The sequence below is a fragment of the Tachysurus fulvidraco genome, chromosome 2, assembly GCF_022655615.1.
Source record: "Tachysurus fulvidraco isolate hzauxx_2018 chromosome 2, HZAU_PFXX_2.0, whole genome shotgun sequence".
Taxonomy (NCBI): Eukaryota; Metazoa; Chordata; class Actinopteri; order Siluriformes; family Bagridae; genus Tachysurus; species Tachysurus fulvidraco.
In genome coordinates, this window is record NC_062519.1 from 23,777,664 (window position 1) to 23,798,325 (window position 20,662).

Genomic DNA, 20,662 nt, shown 5'->3' on the forward strand with positions numbered 1-20,662 from the left:
TCAGAAAGCTACTGAACTCATCACTGTGACCCGACCTGATTTTGCCTTATGAACAAAAAAAAATGCTGTTTTTAAGCTGTCACTGCAACGACGAGTTTTTTAATCGTCCCATCAGTCTTTTATTCTCGTATCCTAAATGAGATCTGATCATGCACAATCAGTGGCAGTATTGTGTTTTTATAAATGCAGTTTTTCACTTAAGTACTGTATGGCATGTAGGTTGTGTGTCAAGCTTAAATGGATGGAGTGTTTGGTCTGAGCTGCTGGTTAAAAGTAAGGGGAGGGTACTGCTCCTTATTCATTGTGGTGTTTACAGAAATGTTGTTCTTTGTGTGTATGTGTGAATATATATATATATATATATATATATATATATATATATATATATATATATATATATATATATATATATATAATATATATATATATATACATATATATATAAATTGTATAATGTATATATATATGTATGTATGTGTGTGTATATATATATATACACACACATACATATATATATATATATATATACATATATATATAAATTGTATATTTGTTTCAGTCTTGTCTGACATTCACATGATATAAACACATGTTGTGTTTTGAAATGGAAAACGTTTTAAGGAATCACATCTTTATATTTACGTACACTACGGATTTACAGGAAAACTGTTATTCACTGTTTTGTCACTTGAGATGAATTGTTTAATTCAGTTTAAGTGTTATAAACCTGCTTTATGCAGCCTGGACAATTAAAGCACTTGGGCTCTGTGCCAAACTACTTTTGGTACCAAAATCCTGGTGAACATAATGCCATTGATTGTTTGTAAACAATTTTATTGGCAGCATTAGTTTAAAAAAATATATATATATCATGTATTCAGTGCAAATTTATTAATAGATCACCAAATTCGTTTTTTTTTCTTTTCTTTTCTTGTTATTGTTGTAGCAACAGTGTGGTTATATCAGTTAAATGAATTCAGCCAAGAGTCTTGATCTATGTGATGTGTGCAATGCAGTCTGAGTCATTTTTAAACAGAGATGCATTGGTGTTTTGGTTCACTGCATTCAACTAAAATGAAAAGACCCAGTAAATATTCTTCGTTGTGGCATTCACACAATCGATTGATCGATTTTTAGTATGTTGTTTCAAGTAGTACTGTTTCAATCTGGGGTTCAATCCGTTGGGCTCTTAACCTCCATTGCGACGCCTGCCGCATGATTGGCTGCTTGGTTAGTTCCAGAAATACGCAGACGTCTCACATGAAGTGCCCAGCAACTCTATATGGCATTTATATAGTTTGACCTACAAACAAAGCCAGACACGTGACGACATCTCTTTAGTCCCGCATTGCACCATGGACCTTTGGGATTAACATTTCTGAAAGTTAAATCCACTCCAAATGAGGTGAATTTAATGTGTTAGGTTACGCTGCAGCGTGAAGCACCTTTCATTGCGCTTAGTCACGTTATCAGTAAAGACATGCAAGACACATGGCAAAGCCTACACGCCTGAATCAGGACCGCTTATACTGTATATTTATTTATTCCATAGTGTAACATACAGTATGTGTTTGATGAAATTCTTATTATTCATCCTTGCAATGGCTTACGTTCTAAACTTAGATGGTCCTCATGTTGATGGTTGACGGCACTTCTCAATATCTTGTCAGCCACACACAAATCTTTCAGCTTCATATTATTGCCTCTCTCAGGCTCACTGTCTCAACATTTAAGATGTTCCTCTTGTTCTCCAGAGGTTCCAAGCCTTGTCCCTTCTTAGCTCTTGTATCATAACTCTACACACCAGGCCATTTAGCCAAATCTTCAGGTACTTGTCATTTGCCAGGTCTTTCACTAATATCTCTCTCTCTCTCTCTCTCTCTCTCTCTATATATATATATATATATATATATATATATATATATATATATATATATATATATATATATATATCTACCTCTACCTCTTCCTCTCCCACCCAGTTATATGTTCACTTGTCACATATAATTAAGAGAACTTCTACATTCTCTGCTGCATTTGTGGATTTCTGCAAACTACTGCGTTGAGTTGAAACGTCTTCCCTAAACTGTACATTTATTTTATTTTATATACTTTTTTAGTTTGTTTTCTTATGTATAATTATTTCTTTGATTGCTCTTTAAATTGACCTTGGGTCTGGGAAAAACGCTATTCTGAGGCAAATTTAATTTAAAAGAAAAAAATGGAAATCACTGGAACCCATTTTTATTAAAATTGTTGATACATTCCAGGTTCGTCTGGGATCGGTGGGTTTCTAGCATAGTCAAAAAACGTATTATATTTAAAACAGTTTGACTTTCTGTTTATCCTTTAAAAAAACCCTAAGTATTTAAGTTCCTCTCTTTACAAACAAGGACTAAAAAGAACCGTCTAGAAAATGATTCCTCTGAAACGATTCGTCGAGTTCTGAATTTTCCGATCCAACGCGCTGGGATACTGAACCAAAACAAAATGTGTCGCTGTACATTTTTCCTCTGACTGCATTGCATTTGGTCTTCGATGTGATCTTTGTAAGGGTTATTATGACTTTAAAGAGAAAAAAAATGTGAAATTTACAGATGTGTGATTCCTATGCAAACTAGAGAAATTTATCAAACTACAAATTGATATATATCTTGTTAGGTGAAATGGTGTATATATATAATGTAGGTGTAAAGCTTTTCGATTAAGAATGCACAGACGGTGCAGGGGAGTCATTGGAACAGCTCTAGCAAGCAACAGTTTACAGTATGCAGTTACACACAAGGCCACATTTAGACTGAATTTGCGATAGTTTGTGTTCGAAACCCTCAAAACCACGGCATAAGACTCACGATCACTTTCTTTAACACGCATCTGTTTAACCGGTTTTGAGTTTTATTTCCCGACCATTTATTAAATTTCTTTTTTCTTCCCTTTCCCTGTAACACTTTTTGAAAGCTATATACTGTACATAGAGCTTATCACTAGACTATGACTGCATGTCAAAAACAAGAAACGGATCTTAAGAGTGAGAGGCCTTTCTTAGCTTGGCTGATTTCATTAGAAAATGTGCTGCACATGACAACACTACGGACTCTTTCGCGAGATGCAATGCATGCATTTATCAGAAAAATAATACGTGTGGTTTCATTTGGTCAAACGTCACTCACATTTACGGACGTGTTGGTTGATCACCTCTGGTGTATGAGGCTCCATGTGAGATGTTGTACATCACACCAAATTACCTATTGCTTGACCAAAGCGGTTTTGTTCTTTCCATATTTTAACTGCTGTTTTATTTGTGTGTATTCTTCTTTGGCATGTTTGATTTTTTTTTTTTTCACTTCTTTTTTTTAAATTCATCACGATTGTAGCAAGCTCCGTCTTTTTTTGTTTCCTCCCCACTCTCGTTAGCACCGTCGCTTCACGTAGCTCGTGCACCTTGACTCTTTCAACTCGACAAATCGCTATCAATCACTGAGATATATATCATAACACAAGTCTCTGATATATATGGCAGCTTTCGTGCAATTTCGTGTCCTTTTTGTACCCTTTCTCGGTGTGTTGCTTTGCACTTTAACTGTGGTTGTACGGCATTAAAAATTGGACTGTTTTATTCTCTGAAAACACTGACTGTTTAGGTCTGTAGATTTAATAATGATAATGTTTTTATTTATTTATTTTTCTTTTTTTTCTTTCCCTCAGATGGCTATAACCCCCTTGTATTACTTTCATGGCTGTAAAATTCTTCTTCTTGGTGAATTCTCTGCTGCATTGCACTGATAACAGTGAGGGATAACACGTTTTTGGGTTTTTTTGGGAGCAAATATGTAACTTCTCAATGCAAACTATTAAAAAAAAGGGCTCAGTGTTTGTGCTCTGAGATGTGTAAAATTAGGAGATGCAGCCTGAATGTATGGTTTATTTATCTTTTGTCCTACAGAGCTAAAGTAGTTTTCCACATATATATATATATAGTGATAGTAGTTTAACAGGCTGTTCTGGATTTTTGTCTTGAACCGTATTTTAACATCAGATTATTTTGGAAGTATTATTTTAAGAACGCAGAGCCCCTTTAAAGGAGCCTCCTTCAACATCCCCAATAAGCCTTAAGAGGACTGCTGGGCAGCTGCTATGGTTCTCATGTATGTGTGTGCGTGCGTTTGTGGGTGTGTGTGTGTGTGTGTGTGTGTGTGAGATATATATATATATATATACACACACACACGCACACGCACACGCATGCGCACACACAAACACACAAAATTTCCACTATTATATTAATCAAACGAGGAAGTGGTTCTCTAATACCAGAATAGAATAGATGTGTTCCACCAAACATAACATAAGTGCCATCTGTATTTATTTACTGGTTAAAGATTATTTTATTAAGTCGAAATTAAAGTGTCAGAACTAACTAAAATGATGGCACTAAAAGTGCTCAAAGAACGTTAAAGGATACACTTAAAAAAAAATGGAAATCAGCAGTCAGAACCGAAACAGTGCTGTTTATATGCATTTGAAATACATGTAATGAGAAAACCATCATCATCCAAAAACTGGAGCTTTTAAAGCATGGAAACACTTTCACAGGTGTTTTGAAATAAAAAAAAAATCTAATGTCATTATCCATAGGTGTAGAACTCATGTAACTATATAGACTTTCTGGTGTGGTCCCTATTTTGACACATATTTGTGGAAAATGGTTGTAGAAGGCCACTTTCTCTCTGTACATAGTCTCACTAATCGTTTCATGGTTGTTTGTTTTTTTTTGTTGTTGTTGTTGTTTCGTTTTTTATATGCGTTCTCAAAGTATGCTAACTATGGATGTGCATGATGTCTCAGCTGCATATATCAGATCGTTCTTCTTACATCATTTATATTTTGTAATCTGTATTTCTGTATGTGTTTTTAAAATATATATATTTAAACTGCAGTGGCTGTGATTTCAGTGGCACCGTATCATCGGTAAGACTTGTCTTTGTCTCAGCTGTAGTGGTTATTGTTGCTTTAAACTATACTTAAAAAAAAAAAAAAAACATGAAAAATGTAAGTTTATGATATTTAAGTTTATTTCCATTACCTTTTTTACCGCTACAGTGTAGAGTACAGTACAGTAATGATACACTTCACATTCGGCTTAAATACATTAACTGGTCTTCGTGATTATCTTCATCATGGTTAAAAATGAAGGCGTTCGGTTTTGACCGTACAGGCATATGGCTCTGTTGAAGCCCATTCAATTCATTCAAAGGTTTTACTAACTATAAAAATGTAATATTGCATTTAATACCCCTACATCAGGTTGTGATTTTCACTGCTGTAACTAAAAGTAAAAAACAAATATAAAATCAGGGACCTCCTGGCATCGTTGCACTGACCACTGCAGGTCTCCAAATCCCACTTTGAACAGCACTGGTGTAATGGAGCCACTGGTCACTGCGAAGGCACGGACAACATGACTTTGAGACCTGGAACGATGGCCGTGGCTAAACCTGAAGCTGGATTTTGTTGGGCTTTGTATGTGTCAAAGTCCTCCGGAATGGTATCTGAAGAGCAAAAGAAGGATGTTAGGGCTGGAAAACGAGATATTGGAGAATCGACTATTCTTTGCTCTGATAAAATTATTTTCATCGGATCAGAATTTCTATTTGTTCTGTGTTAACAATCAAGAATATTTCAAAAGTGTACAATGGATGGATTGGATGGATGGGTGAATGATTGGATGGATGGATGGATGGATGGATGGATGGATGGATGGATGGATGGATGGATGGAGTGAATTAGCTTAGTATAAGATGACTTGAAGGTAATACTGGCCTTTACTATATCAAGCAACTAATTACAACATCTGTTTAATTTCCCCAGTTGATGTACTTAAACTCTTTTAGCTTTATACATTTATACATTATTTTGTTCTATTCATACCAGGTTCTTTGGAGGCTCTGGATTTTACATAATAAAAACAACAAACACATTAAATACCATTGCATCTGTAGCGCAGGTTGGCCCAGATGATGTTCTCCTGTGAGAAGCAGAACACTCCAAGTCTGCCTCCTCTCATGGTCGTGTCAATAATAATACCTGTGTCTGCGACCAACTTCTGTCCTTCATAGAACCGAACCCTGTATGAGTGACAGAGAATTCGATACCTGTTTTGTTCCGGATCATTTAAGTTCACAATTTCAGATGAAGTGAGTTAGATGAAGCTGGTGTTTTTGTTGTACCTGATGTACCCATCATGGGGTCTGTGCTGAAGAAACCAACGATAAGAAGTCTTATCCTTCCAGCCCACGTTTCTCGGATCTTTCCACAGCAGCTTCACCTGGTCGGAAGTGTCACCTGTGTGCCACAGCGAGTTTCGCAGATTCTCTCCTGGCCCCGTGTTGGATTTCACAGCCTACCAACAGTATCAGTAAATAAAAGCAAAGCAACACAGAAGATCCTTTTGGATCCTTTTCATCAGCCTTTAACATTGATAGGTTCAGCTGTCATTGTCCACACAGTAACCAGCTGACACTTTCCTTATTAAGAGTGTAACACAACCCCACTCACTGGGATCTCTTAGTGCTCGTGAATTTGTATCGGTATCTGTATTCGGATTTAATCTCCGATTGGTCATGGCCTAAACCAGGCTGATGGAATTGGACTGTTTACACTCCCATTGTATTTGTTCATGCTTTCTTGAAATTTGATGGTTTTAGATCCCACAATGTAAACTACACTGAAAAACATCTGGCTGTTTGAAAGTGTACTAGCCTCCTTCCTACTAGTTATATTTTCTAGTGGATCCTATGGCAGATTCTGTACACTGATCTGTAATCAGTGTCCGCCAGGTGGATATTTTTGATGTTCTTTTTGGGGTAGATGAACGTAAACACACTTGCACCTTGAGTTGGATTCCTGGTTCAGCCACGGCTCTGAAAGGATTTGCCTGCCAGTAGTTCTGCTCCAGCTGCTTCCACATGACTACATAAAAACTGGAGCTGTCCTGATAGCCAAAGATAAACCCAGCGTAGTCATCATCTGTTACTGTATTTACATGAAACGTCCCCTCGAAGTCCACACCGTTAAATGCTGTGTAACCTGCGTGCAAGAAATAAAGGAATTTAAGATTTTAAGAAACTTAAGATTTCAGTTGTGATGCTTTTAACTCCAGAGTTTTATAAACTTTTTACCGACAGCTAGTCCGGGATCACTGTTCATGGTTTGAATAATCTCTTTTCCCTGTTTTGAAAAGAAAAAAGTTATTTGTTGCATTGTGGTAAGTGCAAAATTAAAAGACCCGTATCTTAATGGTCAGAGGTAGGAAATCAGACCTGATTAAGCACCACCCAGTTTGGATCGATCTGTGCATCTCCTTCTGGGTCCAGCACCACAGTCTGGTAGGCACGGAAGTCAGTAAGGGTGACCTCTGCGTTCTCAGGGCACACATCAATTGGGTCTATATATGTGTCGTTGTCAAAGTCCTTTTCACAGACGTTTCCAATTCCGTCCCCTGTAATTTATCCGTGAAGGTATCTTTAGGTTAGAAAATAACATTTGACTGAAAAGCTAAAGAGGTTAAACTGACCGTTCCAGTCTTCCTGGAGCGGGTTGGGGATGAGTCTACAGTTATCTGGTCCCGGAGGAAGGAGGTCAGGAATGCCGTCATTGTCATCATCATCATCACACTCATCCCCTTTCCCATCTTTGTCTGTGTCCAACTGAGAACTGTTTATGACTGCAGGACAGTTGTCTCGTGAGTCCTGATGACCATCTCCATCACTTGGGGGAAAGCGATAAGGAATCAAATAGAGACTGAAGCAAATGTATCAGGCACAAGTCCAGCATTTTGTTCAAACCGGGTTTTTTGTCAGCATCGCATGGGTCACCAATCAAATCAAATTCAGAAATTTGTCCATACCTGTCTTTGTTGGTGTCACAAGGATCACCAATCAAATCATTATCAACGTCCGTCTGAAAGTGCACAAGAAGGAATCGTGAGTTCGGGAATGTGTGTAACCAAATAGACCGAAGTAATGTATAGCACGAGAGAAAGACCTGGTCAGGGTTGCGAATATAAGGACAGCTGTCACACGCGTCACCAACATTATCACCGTCTCGATCAATCTGGTCAGCATTGGGAACCTTCACACAGTTATCCTTGTCATTTTTTATGCCTGGAAAACACAATACAATCTGAACTAAATCGAAAAAACCCAATATCATATATTATGTAATAAACCTAAAGGGTTACACTCGTGCCAAACATACCATCACCGTCAATGTCGTCATCGCATTCATCACCGTTGCCATCACTGTCAGTGTCCCTTTGGTCGTTGTTTTTAATTAAGCGACAGTTATCACAAGCATCTCCATAATCATCTTGATCGGTGTTCTTCTGGTCTACATTTGGCACAAGTACACAGTTGTCCTAGTGAACAAAAAAAAACAGTGTATTAGGAGAAATTATAATAACCAGTCTTTACACACATTTTGGAAATTTGGTCTATATTACCTCTGTGTTCAGGATCCCATCTCCATCTGCATCCTCATCACACGCATCTCCAATGCCATCCTTATCAGCATCTTCTTGGCCGGAATTGGGTACTGTAAGACAGTTGTCCTGCAAAGCCACTTCCTTTGAGTTTGTTGTACTTGGACTAGCGATTCAGATATTCTGTAAAACGTTATTCTCACCTTAGCACAGTTTCTGTCAGAGCACAGCAATCTTTCATCTGGGAAACCATCAATATCTGTGTCAGTTCCACATAAGTATCCATTGCCAGCCATACCGACTCCACACTAAGTACAGATATTTGAGGTTCTAGTCAGATTTGGTGTTTTAGACATCAGATTTAACTTCAATACAAATCATAGTGCTTTGTAAGCATCTTTTGAAGTCCTTACAACACACTCGATATTGCCATCTCGATGGACGATGCACTCAGCACTCGCATGGCAAGGGTTGGGCTGCCCATTCCCACACGCCCTCTCAGGCTTACAGCCCTCTGTCTGGTCTCCTATGAATCCAGGCTTGCAACTACCACACCGGAAAGACCCCTGTCACACACACAGGCACATAAAATGGCTAATGGGGTGGATTTAGAAAATGGAAATGCATCAGATGCCTACACACTGAAGAATAGGTTCCTACAAGGTTCCCAAGGTTATTGCTCAGAAATGTGTTGTTAGGAGATTCTACATGAACCTGTACATAAATCTGCCCCCAAAACAACCCTTTGTGGATAAGATTAGACATCCCTGTCTTACATTCATCATCCACTTGTATTCCTTATAAGTCATGCCATTATCCGTCTAGTCGTGTGGCAGCGATGCAGTACATACCATCATGCAGAGTTTAAGAGCTCAAAAACAGGAATGTGATTTCAGTGTATTTGATTGTGGCATTGGGGGGCACGGTGGCTTAGTGGTTAGCACGTTCGCCTCGCACCTCCAGGGTTGGGGGTTCGATTCCCGCCTCTGCCTTATGTGTGTGGAGTTTGCATGTTCTCCCCGCCCCTCGGGGGTTTCCTCCGGGTACTCCAGTTTCCTCCCCCGGTCCAAAGCCATGCATGGTAGGTTGATTGGCATCTCTGGAAAATTGTTCATTGTGTGTGTGTGTGTGTGTGTGTGTGTGTGAGTGAATGAGAGAGTGTGTGTGCCCTGCGATGGGTTGGCACTCCGTCCAGGGTGTATCCTGTCTTGATGCCCGATGATGCCTGAGACTGAGGCACAGGCTCCCCGTGACCCGAGAAGTTCGGATAAGTGGTAGAAAATGAATGATTGTGGCGTGGTTCTTGCTGCACATAGGCTAGTTTGTGTATTTTAGAAATAGCTAATTTCAGTGATTTTTAGGTTAAAAAACTTTAAAGTTTCATAGAATGTTGCAAAAAAAAACAAAAAACTTAGTGATTGTTCTGCAGCTGGAAACGGCTTGTTGATGGAGACGTCCAGACGTCTGAGGAGAATGCTATGGTAAAATAAATAGCAAGTTTTTACAAACATGGAGAACACAACTAAAATGTGCAATATATCCAACCATGAGAAATCTAAGGCTACATTAGGCACAGGTTTACCAAATGTGGACAGCTGAAGACTAATACCTTTATAACAGTTCTTTTTACCAGTCTGCTTGTCATTTCTATTGCCATCTCAAAGAGGTCCAGCATACAGCTTTCAGGATGGTGCCAAATATGTATGAGTGATGACTGAGAAGCTTAGGTTCTGGCTTGGATTTAAAGACTTATTATCGTACACACACTACAAACAATTAAGGGACGCCAATCAGCCTATAACACGTATCTTTGGACTAGGAGAGGAATCTCCTGGAGGAAGGGAAGCGCTGTGCATGTTGGCTGGAGATGGGAATCAAATCTCCAGCTCCATAGGTCTGAGGAAAACATGCCAGTCCCCTTTGTGGATCCATAGTTTAAAAAACAATACTACCATAAAATGTACTCATGATGAGTTATGACTTCTTTGTCATTTACTCACTGCTGTGTTTAAGCAGATGGAGTTCTCCACACAGCCTCCGTTGGAGATTTCACACTCGTTTATGTCTCTGCATACCTTTGAATGAAGGGACAGAGAAAAACACGTGTTAAGTATAATTGTATGGGGGGGGAACTTGGTGAGATTGAAAGGTTTGGAATTCAATATTTGAATAATGTTCAGATTTAGAAGCGGAAACCTGTTTGTTGGAAATGGCGTAGTCGATTCCGACTCCCTGCACCTGGGGTCCTGCATAACCAGCAGGACACTGACTACAGCGGAAACCAGGAGACGTGTTGATGCATCTCACACCCATATGACATGGCTTCACAGTGCACTAGAACCACAAAAAAGAAGGATGTTACAAAGAATCACAGGCTATAATTATATATATATATATATATATATATATATATATATATATATATATATATATATATATATATATATATATATATGTGTGTGTGTGTGTGTGTGTCCAATCTATAAAAATAGCCAGTATTGCAGGATTGCCAGTATTCCCGTCCACTAACAACCAGGTAGGGTGAAGGTTCATACATATTTCTTCCATGACACATAAAAACAAATCTTTTAAAAAGTGCTTTCTACCCTCTTCCACAAACATACCCTCACAGATGCATGTAATGGGTTACTGCCATACTTTTGATTGACAGGGGACAGAGCAATTTTGCTCCCTACACACTTGTGATCTTCGGACAACAAAACAAACACCCCACGACTATAAATTTCACAGAGATCAAAGAGGAAAAGTCTGGCGGTTTGGTTCCCTGTGATGAAATCTACCTCATCGATGTCTGTGCAATGGGTGCCGTTGCCCTCCATGCCTTGAGGACATGGCCCACATCTGATACCATTAACTGTCATGGTGCATGTCACTCCTGAGTGGCAGGGATTGGGATCACAGGATGGTTTGGGTTCTATAACTCCTGTACGCATACCTACAGGGTAGAAAATAAATGTAAATAATAGATGTAAATAAATAAATAAATAAATAAATAAATAAATAAATAAATAAATTTACAAGTAATGTCATATTACATTCGAACACCTTTGAGTTCTAAGCTAAACAATATATTATAGATAATAGATAATAAAACTGTTAATATAAGATAATAAAACTGTTTGATTCATAAAATCTTTGTATTTACAGCGTAAGAAATTTTTACTCACCACAGGCTTCACACTCCATAACAGTGTTCTTTAAAAACACAATTTCCTCTATCTGATACGTGAAGAAATGGCAATATATCAATAATGTTATATAGTGTAATGTCAGCTATTAGCAATCAGCATAGAGATATGCAGAGGTGTAGCTGATTATTTACTGTTTCATTCATTCATTCATTCATTCATTCATTCATTCATTCATCTTCAGTAGTTTAAGAGCTTAACCTGAGAACACTTGGAGCAAGGCAGGAGTACATTTGGAATAGGACACCAGTATCACTGGATGCCATGCATCCAAACATTTACACCTAGAGGGAATTTAGCATATAAGCAAGTTTTTGGAAAACTCCACATAGAAAATAACCTCAGCTCAGAATCAAACCCAGCATCACGGGGTTGTAACAGTTGCTTATTCAGGTTTGGCTAACAAATCAGTAATAGAGCACAGCTGCATATATACATGTCAGTCAATTTTGTAATTCTCGTTTACTTGATTCTGTTCCTAACATAATAACGTTCCTAAAATGCCAATGAAGTCATTATTGTCATCTTCTCCATATTTACCTGCTCAGTCATTAAATTAAAATGTTCTTTGATCGCAGTTTATTAGCTATAAACCGCTATGGTGAGAAACTGAATGTGCCAAATGAGATCAGAATTATTATTTTATTTCTATATCTATTTCTATTTCTGTTTCTGTTTGAAAGCCACACAATGAGCTGAAGTGAGAGCTGATAAAGTGCCAGAGGTTTACTACAAGACATAAAAAAGATTGCTACATCTGGTTTTATAAAGTAAGATGACAATTCCCCTGGCATTAGCAATTTGTTTTCCTTATTTATGGCAAACTGTTATATTAACATTATTAACCCTTGTGTGGTGTTTAGTGTCTAAGTCTAAGTCTAAAACAGTAAAGAACCAATTTAATGCTAATATGGTGTCACTGATTTTTTTTACTATTTACACTTTTAGTCTGGATGCATGGCATCACTTGCCAATATACTCATACACCGTGAGCTTATTTAGCATATATCCTCTACGCCACTACGCCATCGACACAATGAATTTCAGTTTGCTTTTTACCTGTTGCTTAAGCAGTTCCTTAATTTCAGACAGGGCCTGGTTTGTGCCTTTAATCTGGTTTATTATCTCATCATCTGTAGAAAAAAAGTAATATTTTATTTAAAAAGTTCAAAAACTGCCAAAAGTGGAACATATAATGACATAAATTGAAGTATCATACACTGAATAATGAACAAAACAGACCCACAAGGTGTTATGCAATATGTTGATTTTTTTTCAATGAGTTTTCCACCAGGCTTTTAAGAAAGATCTCGTGTCAGCGCTCGTCAACAGATGACAGTTAGATGTTAACTGAGAGTAGCCAGATCTTGCTAGTAGTTCAATTGTAATTTTCTGGAGCCAAAGTAACTTTCATTCGAACTAACTTATGTATGTTTGTAAATAATAAATGCTAGCATTGAAGGAATGTGTTAATGACTGCGCTGGATTGAGTTATGAAGACCGAGTGTAACAGCAAGGCTCATATTTCAGGCAGAAAGAGCATCAGTCACGCGTCGCCTTCACCTCCTGCTCCTGCTGTCTCTCAGTATGAAGCCGATGTCCGGGAACAGAAGTTATATGTCAGAGTATTGCCTTTCCCCAGAGACTACTGTGCCTCTCCTCTTCTGGGATGAAAATGTGGTGTTTCCATTAACTGTGTCAGAGTTTACAACATGCATTCCAGTCAGTAGTTCAGCTAAAGAAATTAATCCTGCTGCCGCAAGATACTTAACTGGCTGATATTTTTTTTTTGTTGTTGTTGTTTTTTACTTTATTTCTGTTTTGTATATAACAATATGACCATAAAAACACATTTTTTTTCTTCCTTGGTTTTAGAGAAAAAAAGAATATATGAACAAACGTGATTCGAATTTGGCATTGTGTGAGATTTGATATATCAGGAAATGAAGAAGAAGAAGAAGAAGAAGAAGAAGAAGAAGAAGATACAATAGATAATGAAGGTAGGTACAAATAAAAAAATATAGAAATGATGCAAATGTTTATATTTTTTAATACAATACTATTTTTCATTACTGTCATATTATTTGCTATTTTATTTTCCTTTTACCTGACTATACACTTTTTTCCATTACGGAATATATATGAAAGTTAACACGCTGAATGACTTGATTTTTTTTTTTTTTTGTATTTTGTCTGAAGGATGAACAGAAATTTTGCACTCAACTGCACTATAGCCACTATACAAGGTAACATATGATCTGATCTTTACAGCATTACTACTGCAAAAACTATTAATCAAGGATAATAATAGAACTGCTATAAAACAAAAGGATGCATCAGGACTAAGGTGATGAACTGAAAGCTTAATGTGATCTTGCTTATCGGTCCATGGTCCACCTGGTTCATTATCATTTCACTTATTTTAAATAAATGTGTTAATTGAAGCTGCTTACCTTTTGATGCTCCTTGACTGGACACTACACTCCTTCCTATATCAAGGAATCCAGATAATAACAGAAGAAGAAATACAAATAGTAACATCTTTGGTTTGCTTCTCTAGCAGTTTCGAGCTGTGTGGGTGTTCGCCTGCTTGTGACTTGCTCCCAGTCTCCTCCTCTGCTTTTATATTTCTCTGGGCCGGTGACATCACTGAAGTCAGGAATATGTTTTTTTCTTAAAGTAAATATTATTTACGCAATGAAACGGATGAAAAGGATCTTTTGCTAGAACGTTTTCCTTTTGAGACAAATTATGTTTTGTTCCTCTTTCGGGTAAATGATAAATGTTACAAATGAAATTCCCAGATGTTTCTGGGACGAGATTCAGAATCGTTTGATAAAGAGTTATCAGTTAAGCCGGAAATGTAAATGTCTAAAAAAGACATTCGGAAAAACAATCATGATTTTACTTTAAACCTTCAGCATAAGAATCACATTTGTAAAACCTCCCGTAGTGCTAGTGTGTTTATACCGAGTGCCACGGTGGTCAGTGATTGCATCCACAGATGTGGGTTTTATTCCAGTTCATTGGCTCTTGGGGTTCCGTGTTGCATCCTGACACATTTTACCAGGTTAAAGTGCATTAGCCCAGCTCCATTTTCCCAGAAATGGAAAAACAAAAACAGCACTGTAATTGCTGATGACATTTTGGGGATGTCATGCCATTCAATTGACCCTTTCTAGATGTTTTTAATGTCTAGAGTGAGGGATAAGATTTGCCTTAACTGCAAATGACACCGCCTCTGTCTTTAACCCAGGGCCCCGGTGAGAGCAGATTATTCATTCATTCATTCTCTACCGCTTATACGAACTTCTCGGGTCACGGGGAGCCTGTGCCTATCTCAGGCGTCATCGGGCATCGAGGCAGGATACACCCTGGACGGAGTGCCAACCCATCACAGGGCACACACACACTCTCATTCACTCACACACTCACGCACTACGGACAATTTTCCAGAGATGCCAATCAACCTACCATGCATGTCTTTGGACCAGGGGAGGAAACCGGAGTACCCAGAGGAACAACCCAGTAGAGGAAACCCCGAGGCACAAGGAGAACATGCAAACTACACACACACAAAGCTATTGATAAATATTGAGGATTTCACTCATGCAATTGGATTATTTTCAAAGAATTCTTGCTGCTGATTTGTCGAAGTGCAATACTCCATGCTTTGTTTTGTTTAGCTGGGATCACTGGTAATCGGTTACGTCTTAACAAAGCGAGGGCTGTGAACACATGGTTTTGTGATGTCATGACAGAAAATATAATAGTGGGGAAAAAATTTGTACCTAGAAAAGTTAAAGTCTTATCTTTGTATTTTATTTCAGGGATTTCATGTAAAGCAGCTTTGTTGTTCTTTCGTTCATTCGGTCACATTCTGCCTTTTAACCATCGGTTTTAGAGTGTTACCTGTGAGCTGCTTGAAGATTTGGTTTGACTGATGAAGATCTGGTGACATTGTGTCTTTGTTACTAAAGTAAGATGACCTGTTGCATTTTTAGACATTGCTGGTGGAAAGTGTACAAACATCACACCAATTATTGAGCTCTTGGTGTGTAAAGCTACATTCACAGTGAAACCATGAACCCATATCGAGCTTTACGCCTAACACAACCAGTTGTTGTCGTTTCATACAGGATAACATATAAATATTGCATTTAAACAAACTGACAATAAAACTTCCAGAATTTCGTGTCTGTAACTAATTTCATACAATGGCTTCACTGTAATAAAAAGTCTGTAAATTTAACAGTAATATACCGTATAAATGCTACAGGATAAAACCGTATTTCACAAAACTTGCAATAACCGTAGAATTTACAGTGAAAAAACTGTAATTAGTTTTACAGAGTAAGACCTTAAATTTAACAGTTAAAAACATATGAAAATATGGTTTGTTGCAGTAAAACAATATACTGTATTAACAATATTACCGTAAAAATGTCTGTAGTTTTAACGGTGAAAAACTGTAAAGTAGCAACGGTAAAAAACTGGCAGCTGTGGTTGCCAGAAATCTACCATAAAAAATACAGCCAAAATGTTTTTTTTGTTTACAGTATACTTAAAAGTGAACTGTAAAATTTACGGTAAAAAAACTGGCAGCTCTAGTTGCCAGAAATGTACCGTAAAAAATACAGTCAAAATTTTCTTTGTACCGTAAATGAATAAACATTTCGACTGTACTTTTTACGGTAGATTTCTGGCAACCACAGCAAATTTTACGGGATTATTTTTTTTACAGTGCAGGATCATATGCTACTTTTCTAAACATGCTGAAAGACCTCGTTTCTAAGTAGCATGTAATTACGCAGAAACAGATGTGATTGGAAAATATATTTACTTCAGAAAATGATGTACTTTCAAATGCAATGTGATATAAAGTGTGTAATCAGAATCCACATGTTGATCTGTATGGGCTTAATAATCCAAAGATGTTTCTTCTGTCTATAAGATAGTTCACCACTGACAGGACAACGTAGCGCACACTGAACGACTACAATGTACATGATAAATAGACATATACACTATATATTAACAGGAAGGATGAAAATTACTGGTGAACTATTTACAGAGTCCCTACAAAGTATCTGTTATTAAAAGCACCATTAAAAAAATGAACGTTAATTAATGAACACCAAAATACTATCTCTCCGATAAGGGAAGATTATAAACCAGGTATCAAAAAAAAAATGGCCGGAGAGCAGATAGTAGTTGTTGGTGGTGTAGATGTGTGTCTACTCTGCTTTCTTGGCTTTTCTCTTGCGAGTGCCTTCGCTCAATTCCTCCTTGGTTTTGGCTGGAGAGGCAGGGGCAGAGGCAGCAGCTGGGGCAGTGTGGTGGTGATTATGAGCCTCTTCAACAGCGAGAGGTGATCCGAAGAGCAGGTGGGAAACCCAGGACTCGACGAGAGTAAAGGGAGATCCGTGAGAGTGGCGAGCTGTCATGAACACCTACAGAAGAAACGGCAGTCGATGTAACAGTGCTATCTGTGTATCACCATCTCAGTGAAATCGGTTCAAATCTGTTAAAGTAGACCAATAGTCCAGTCCATGGAATTTTCTTGTATATAAGACCATACTGTACCTTAGAAGTAGCCATGAAAAGAGTGAAGATGCAGATGAGGGTGCTCTTAGACACAGGAAGCCAGTGTGCCTCCTGAAGGGTAAACAGAATGGCTCCATACAGACTGGCTTTAGTAGGGCTGCAAATACATACAGAGAGGAATTATTAAGATTACTGATCTTCTAACAATGTGCAGCAGTGAAATGTGGTTATAGTGCAATATTTAAAAATGCTGTAATCCCTGTGTTGTTTTTCTCTCAGTACATGTCCTGGTGTCGTGGTGTCTCATGTCATAACTGCACTAGTCCTGTCTACACTCCTGTCATGACATTGGTGCGTTTCCCAATTGTGTCCAGTGTTTAGCATGTAACTACTTTGTCTACCAAACCTACCTCACTGCTGTTATCCAACAGACACATTACCACTGCTCTATTCCGCCATGCACGTTCTAGTCACCTAAAGAAACACTATAGCTATAATTCCCATCAGCGGCAACGTCCTCGTGAGATTTCAACATGTAATTGGTTTATGATAATACTACAAGAATTGATCACGCCCATTCTGCGGCATTCAATCTAGTAAGTAGAAACTTGTATAAATAAGATTTATCAATGAAATCATGTTTAGCTTTGAAACATAATATTGTTTTTCTTAAATCTGGCAGACCACATTCATTTTTGTTAGCACATTATCCAACAAAAATACACAGTTAACACCTTTTATAAAGAGTTTTATAAGAATTAAAATTCTTTTATAAGGATTCAGATCACTGCTGAATTCTTGAATCTTGGGGAGTTCCATCTCAGTTAATACTAACGCATGATATTACATCACAATTTCTTTAGTAACCACTCAATCACATGGACTTCGGTTCATAAACCAAAGAGGTTTATTTAAAGTTTATGAAGGGAATCTTTAAAAAAAAAAACTTCTTTGGGCTTCTCTGTAAAATTACACACTCTCATAGCTTCACGTTCTGTTTATAGCTTCTATGATGGACATGAGATCAGGAACATCAGGATCATAGACACGACGGGTTCAGTGGTATAAAATGCTGTTGTATTTCTTTGTTTTATTTTCTTACTCAAGGTGATATAGCCTAGAGAATGTGGGACAAAGAACTGAAGAAGAAACACTCACAATGACATGTTGAGAATTTCATTGGTCTCTGGTCTCCACACTCCACGCAACAGTTGCTCAAAATTTGACATGAGAGCTACTCCAGATCCTACAAGGACATAGAATGAAAGCGTGTCGTGTCAGAAGAGGTGATCTTGCCTTCCGGGCTGGAATCAGGATTTAAAGCCTCCTACACATGGCTGTTTAATAAAATCTCCTTAACAGTTGGAGAGAAAGCGATACTCTTTCGGACAGCTTTTGAGGATCGTTCCACAAGATGACATTTAATACACAAGGGCATGACTTCTTCTTGACATCAGTATCATAACTATTTATGTAGGAATACATTTACAGGGCAATGAAACAAACTGACTACTTTAACAACAGTCTGTACCCCACCCCAACCGCACCCCCCATCGGCTTTCTTGTTTGCACAGAGAAACGTTCGCTCCCATAATGTGGTGCAACAGATTTTAAGCTGTTTGCATAGAAAAAAAACCTAAAAGGTAAGATGGAAACTCTACACTTCACTGTGACATAAAAGCACAGTTAATTATTCTACAGTATATTCCAATATTAGAAAATGAACAAATCTCGCCAATTTAACGGCAGATAATTGACAACTTTCTTGCATAAAGCTTTCAAACACTGTATGTCATATCACATCAAAATGTAGTAACCAGCGATTAAATGATCCACAATCTGTAAAGCCAACTCAATCATAATCAGAGATAAAATGAGAACATAAAGCAGAATGACTTATTTAAAGCTTCACTTACTTACCCTTGACATAACCAGTGATGATCATAATAAAATAACCATGGTGGTAGGCATGATGTGCGTGATGGACTCCAGCAGCGATTTTGCGAGTGCGAACAACTTCCTTCATACCTACTAGTACGAGTTTAATGGGCAGGAATGCGACACATTTGTAGAACAAGTTAAGCGGGCAGTAGAAGATGAGATACCTGTAGCAGAGAAAAGAACACTATTTATTTCCTGAGATTTCTGTGAGTGAATAAAGTTCATGAAAGATAGTCAGATATGTATAGTATATATTACAGCGATGTAGCCTGAATATGCAGAAAATAGCCACAACTGAGTAGTGTAGGGTGGTAGGAAATATGGACCTTAAACAAGGGGGGAAAGAACTAGAGCTTTGATCAGAACAGCTAGCAAAGCCAGAAAGGAGGCCGCTGTATGAGATTTAATACTCGGGAGAAGATTGAAGAAGATGGTTTGTTTGGAAGAGAAGAGAGAGATAGGAAGATAGATGAAGTTACATAATACACGAACTTCATATAAGTCATAACTCCATATCGTATCTCCAAAAAACACAAGGCCAACTAAGAGAACAAACAATCGAAATCACAATTTTTTATTATGATACTGATGACATTTCAGAAAATGGGGATTTACTTATAGAAAAATAGAATCCGATAAACAAGTCTTGCACGGACCCTGTGATATGCTGCCTCGCCTAACTAGATAGATTGATATGATGGAAATTTTGGCATTAATTTTGAATCCTAAATTTTGGATTAGCATCTCTAAATTGTCTGTAGTGTACGTATGAGTGTGTTATGAGTAATTATGAGTAATACACAGTAATGTGCAGCGGACACATCCGGTTCTCTCATGATAATGCACTCTTCATACTAATACTATTCGACTTAAATACGAATGCTAATGCATTATGTAAAGCGCCGAGAACACTGTTGTGCCTACTGTATATATCCCTATCCATGTCCACTTGACCTCTCCGGCTCTACTGGCATCTCATATTTTAGAGAACAAGCACTTTAAAGGTGTCTGCTGTCAGAGTTTTGATGTCAAACAGTGGTGCTGACAAACTCTGTGTTGTTGAGCCTCCATGACAACTGAATAGGTTACAGTTTGTTTACTGAACAGCAAGATGTAAATACAGTGTAAGGGATTTAATATGGAATTTAAGCAATCATTATTATAAACGTCTTTCTTTAAATCTTCGTTCTTCATTTAGGGCAAGACAAGGATGCGTAGTTCACAGTGTGAGGACCTAAGTGAAGCCTATGGAAATTTTATGCAAATCAATATGGCTTTACTCTGCACGTGGCTACAGAGTATCTGCTTACTGACGCAAAAAGACTTACCATACAGCTGAGGCCAGGAGGATGTGGCTGTTATTATGGAAATAGTCGATGGGGCTGTGTCCGAGCATGATGTCTGCTAAGATGTAGCTCCCAAAGCAGTACAGCATTGCACAGAGCCAGGAGGCCACAGGGCTTCTTCGGGACACCTCCACTGAGCC

The 20,662-nt window shown here is 37.9% G+C and overlaps 2 protein-coding genes across 2 annotated transcripts in view; both read right to left on the bottom strand.

Moving 5' to 3' along the window:
• Positions 1–5,050: 5,050 nt before the first annotated feature.
• On the bottom strand, positions 5,051–14,298 carry LOC113657846 (cartilage oligomeric matrix protein). The gene is made up of 19 exons (XM_027169983.2): positions 14,142–14,298; positions 12,748–12,821; positions 11,668–11,719; positions 11,281–11,435; positions 10,676–10,813; positions 10,480–10,554; positions 8,893–9,045; positions 8,683–8,787; positions 8,501–8,608; positions 8,257–8,416; positions 8,044–8,162; positions 7,907–7,959; positions 7,574–7,767; positions 7,320–7,498; positions 7,179–7,227; positions 6,890–7,086; positions 6,228–6,400; positions 5,986–6,125; positions 5,051–5,549 (listed from the first exon to the last, which is right to left on the bottom strand). Exons 1-19 carry the CDS (start codon positions 14,227–14,229, stop codon positions 5,437–5,439), a joined length of 2,325 nt encoding a protein of 774 aa, XP_027025784.2. The 5' UTR covers positions 14,230–14,298; the 3' UTR covers positions 5,051–5,436.
• A 2,213-nt stretch (positions 14,299–16,511) lies between these two features.
• tmem38a (transmembrane protein 38A) overlaps positions 16,512–20,662 on the bottom strand; it is a 5,997-nt gene continuing 1,846 nt past the window's right edge. The window contains exons 2-6 of the mRNA XM_027169984.2: positions 20,505–20,661; positions 19,156–19,340; positions 18,394–18,481; positions 17,275–17,392; positions 16,512–17,141 (exon numbers count right to left, since the gene is read on the bottom strand). Coding sequence (XP_027025785.1) covers positions 16,926–17,141; positions 17,275–17,392; positions 18,394–18,481; positions 19,156–19,340; positions 20,505–20,661 — 764 coding nt within the window. The 3' untranslated portion in view covers positions 16,512–16,925. The remainder of the gene's footprint in view (positions 17,142–17,274; positions 17,393–18,393; positions 18,482–19,155; positions 19,341–20,504; position 20,662) is intronic.

Excerpts from the sequence above, each read along its gene's own strand:
- LOC113657846 (XM_027169983.2), bottom strand. The coding sequence starts at position 14,229 with ATGTTACTATTTGTATTTCTTCTTCTGTTATTATCTGGATTCCTTGAT. Across the intron at positions 7,228-7,319 it reads ACTGGGTGGTGCTTAATCAG|GGAAAAGAGATTATTCAAAC; the intron begins GTCTGATTTCCT and ends TTTTCAAAACAG. Across the intron at positions 6,401-6,889 it reads AACCAGGAATCCAACTCAAG|GCTGTGAAATCCAACACGGG; the intron begins GTGCAAGTGTGT and ends TACTGTTGGTAG.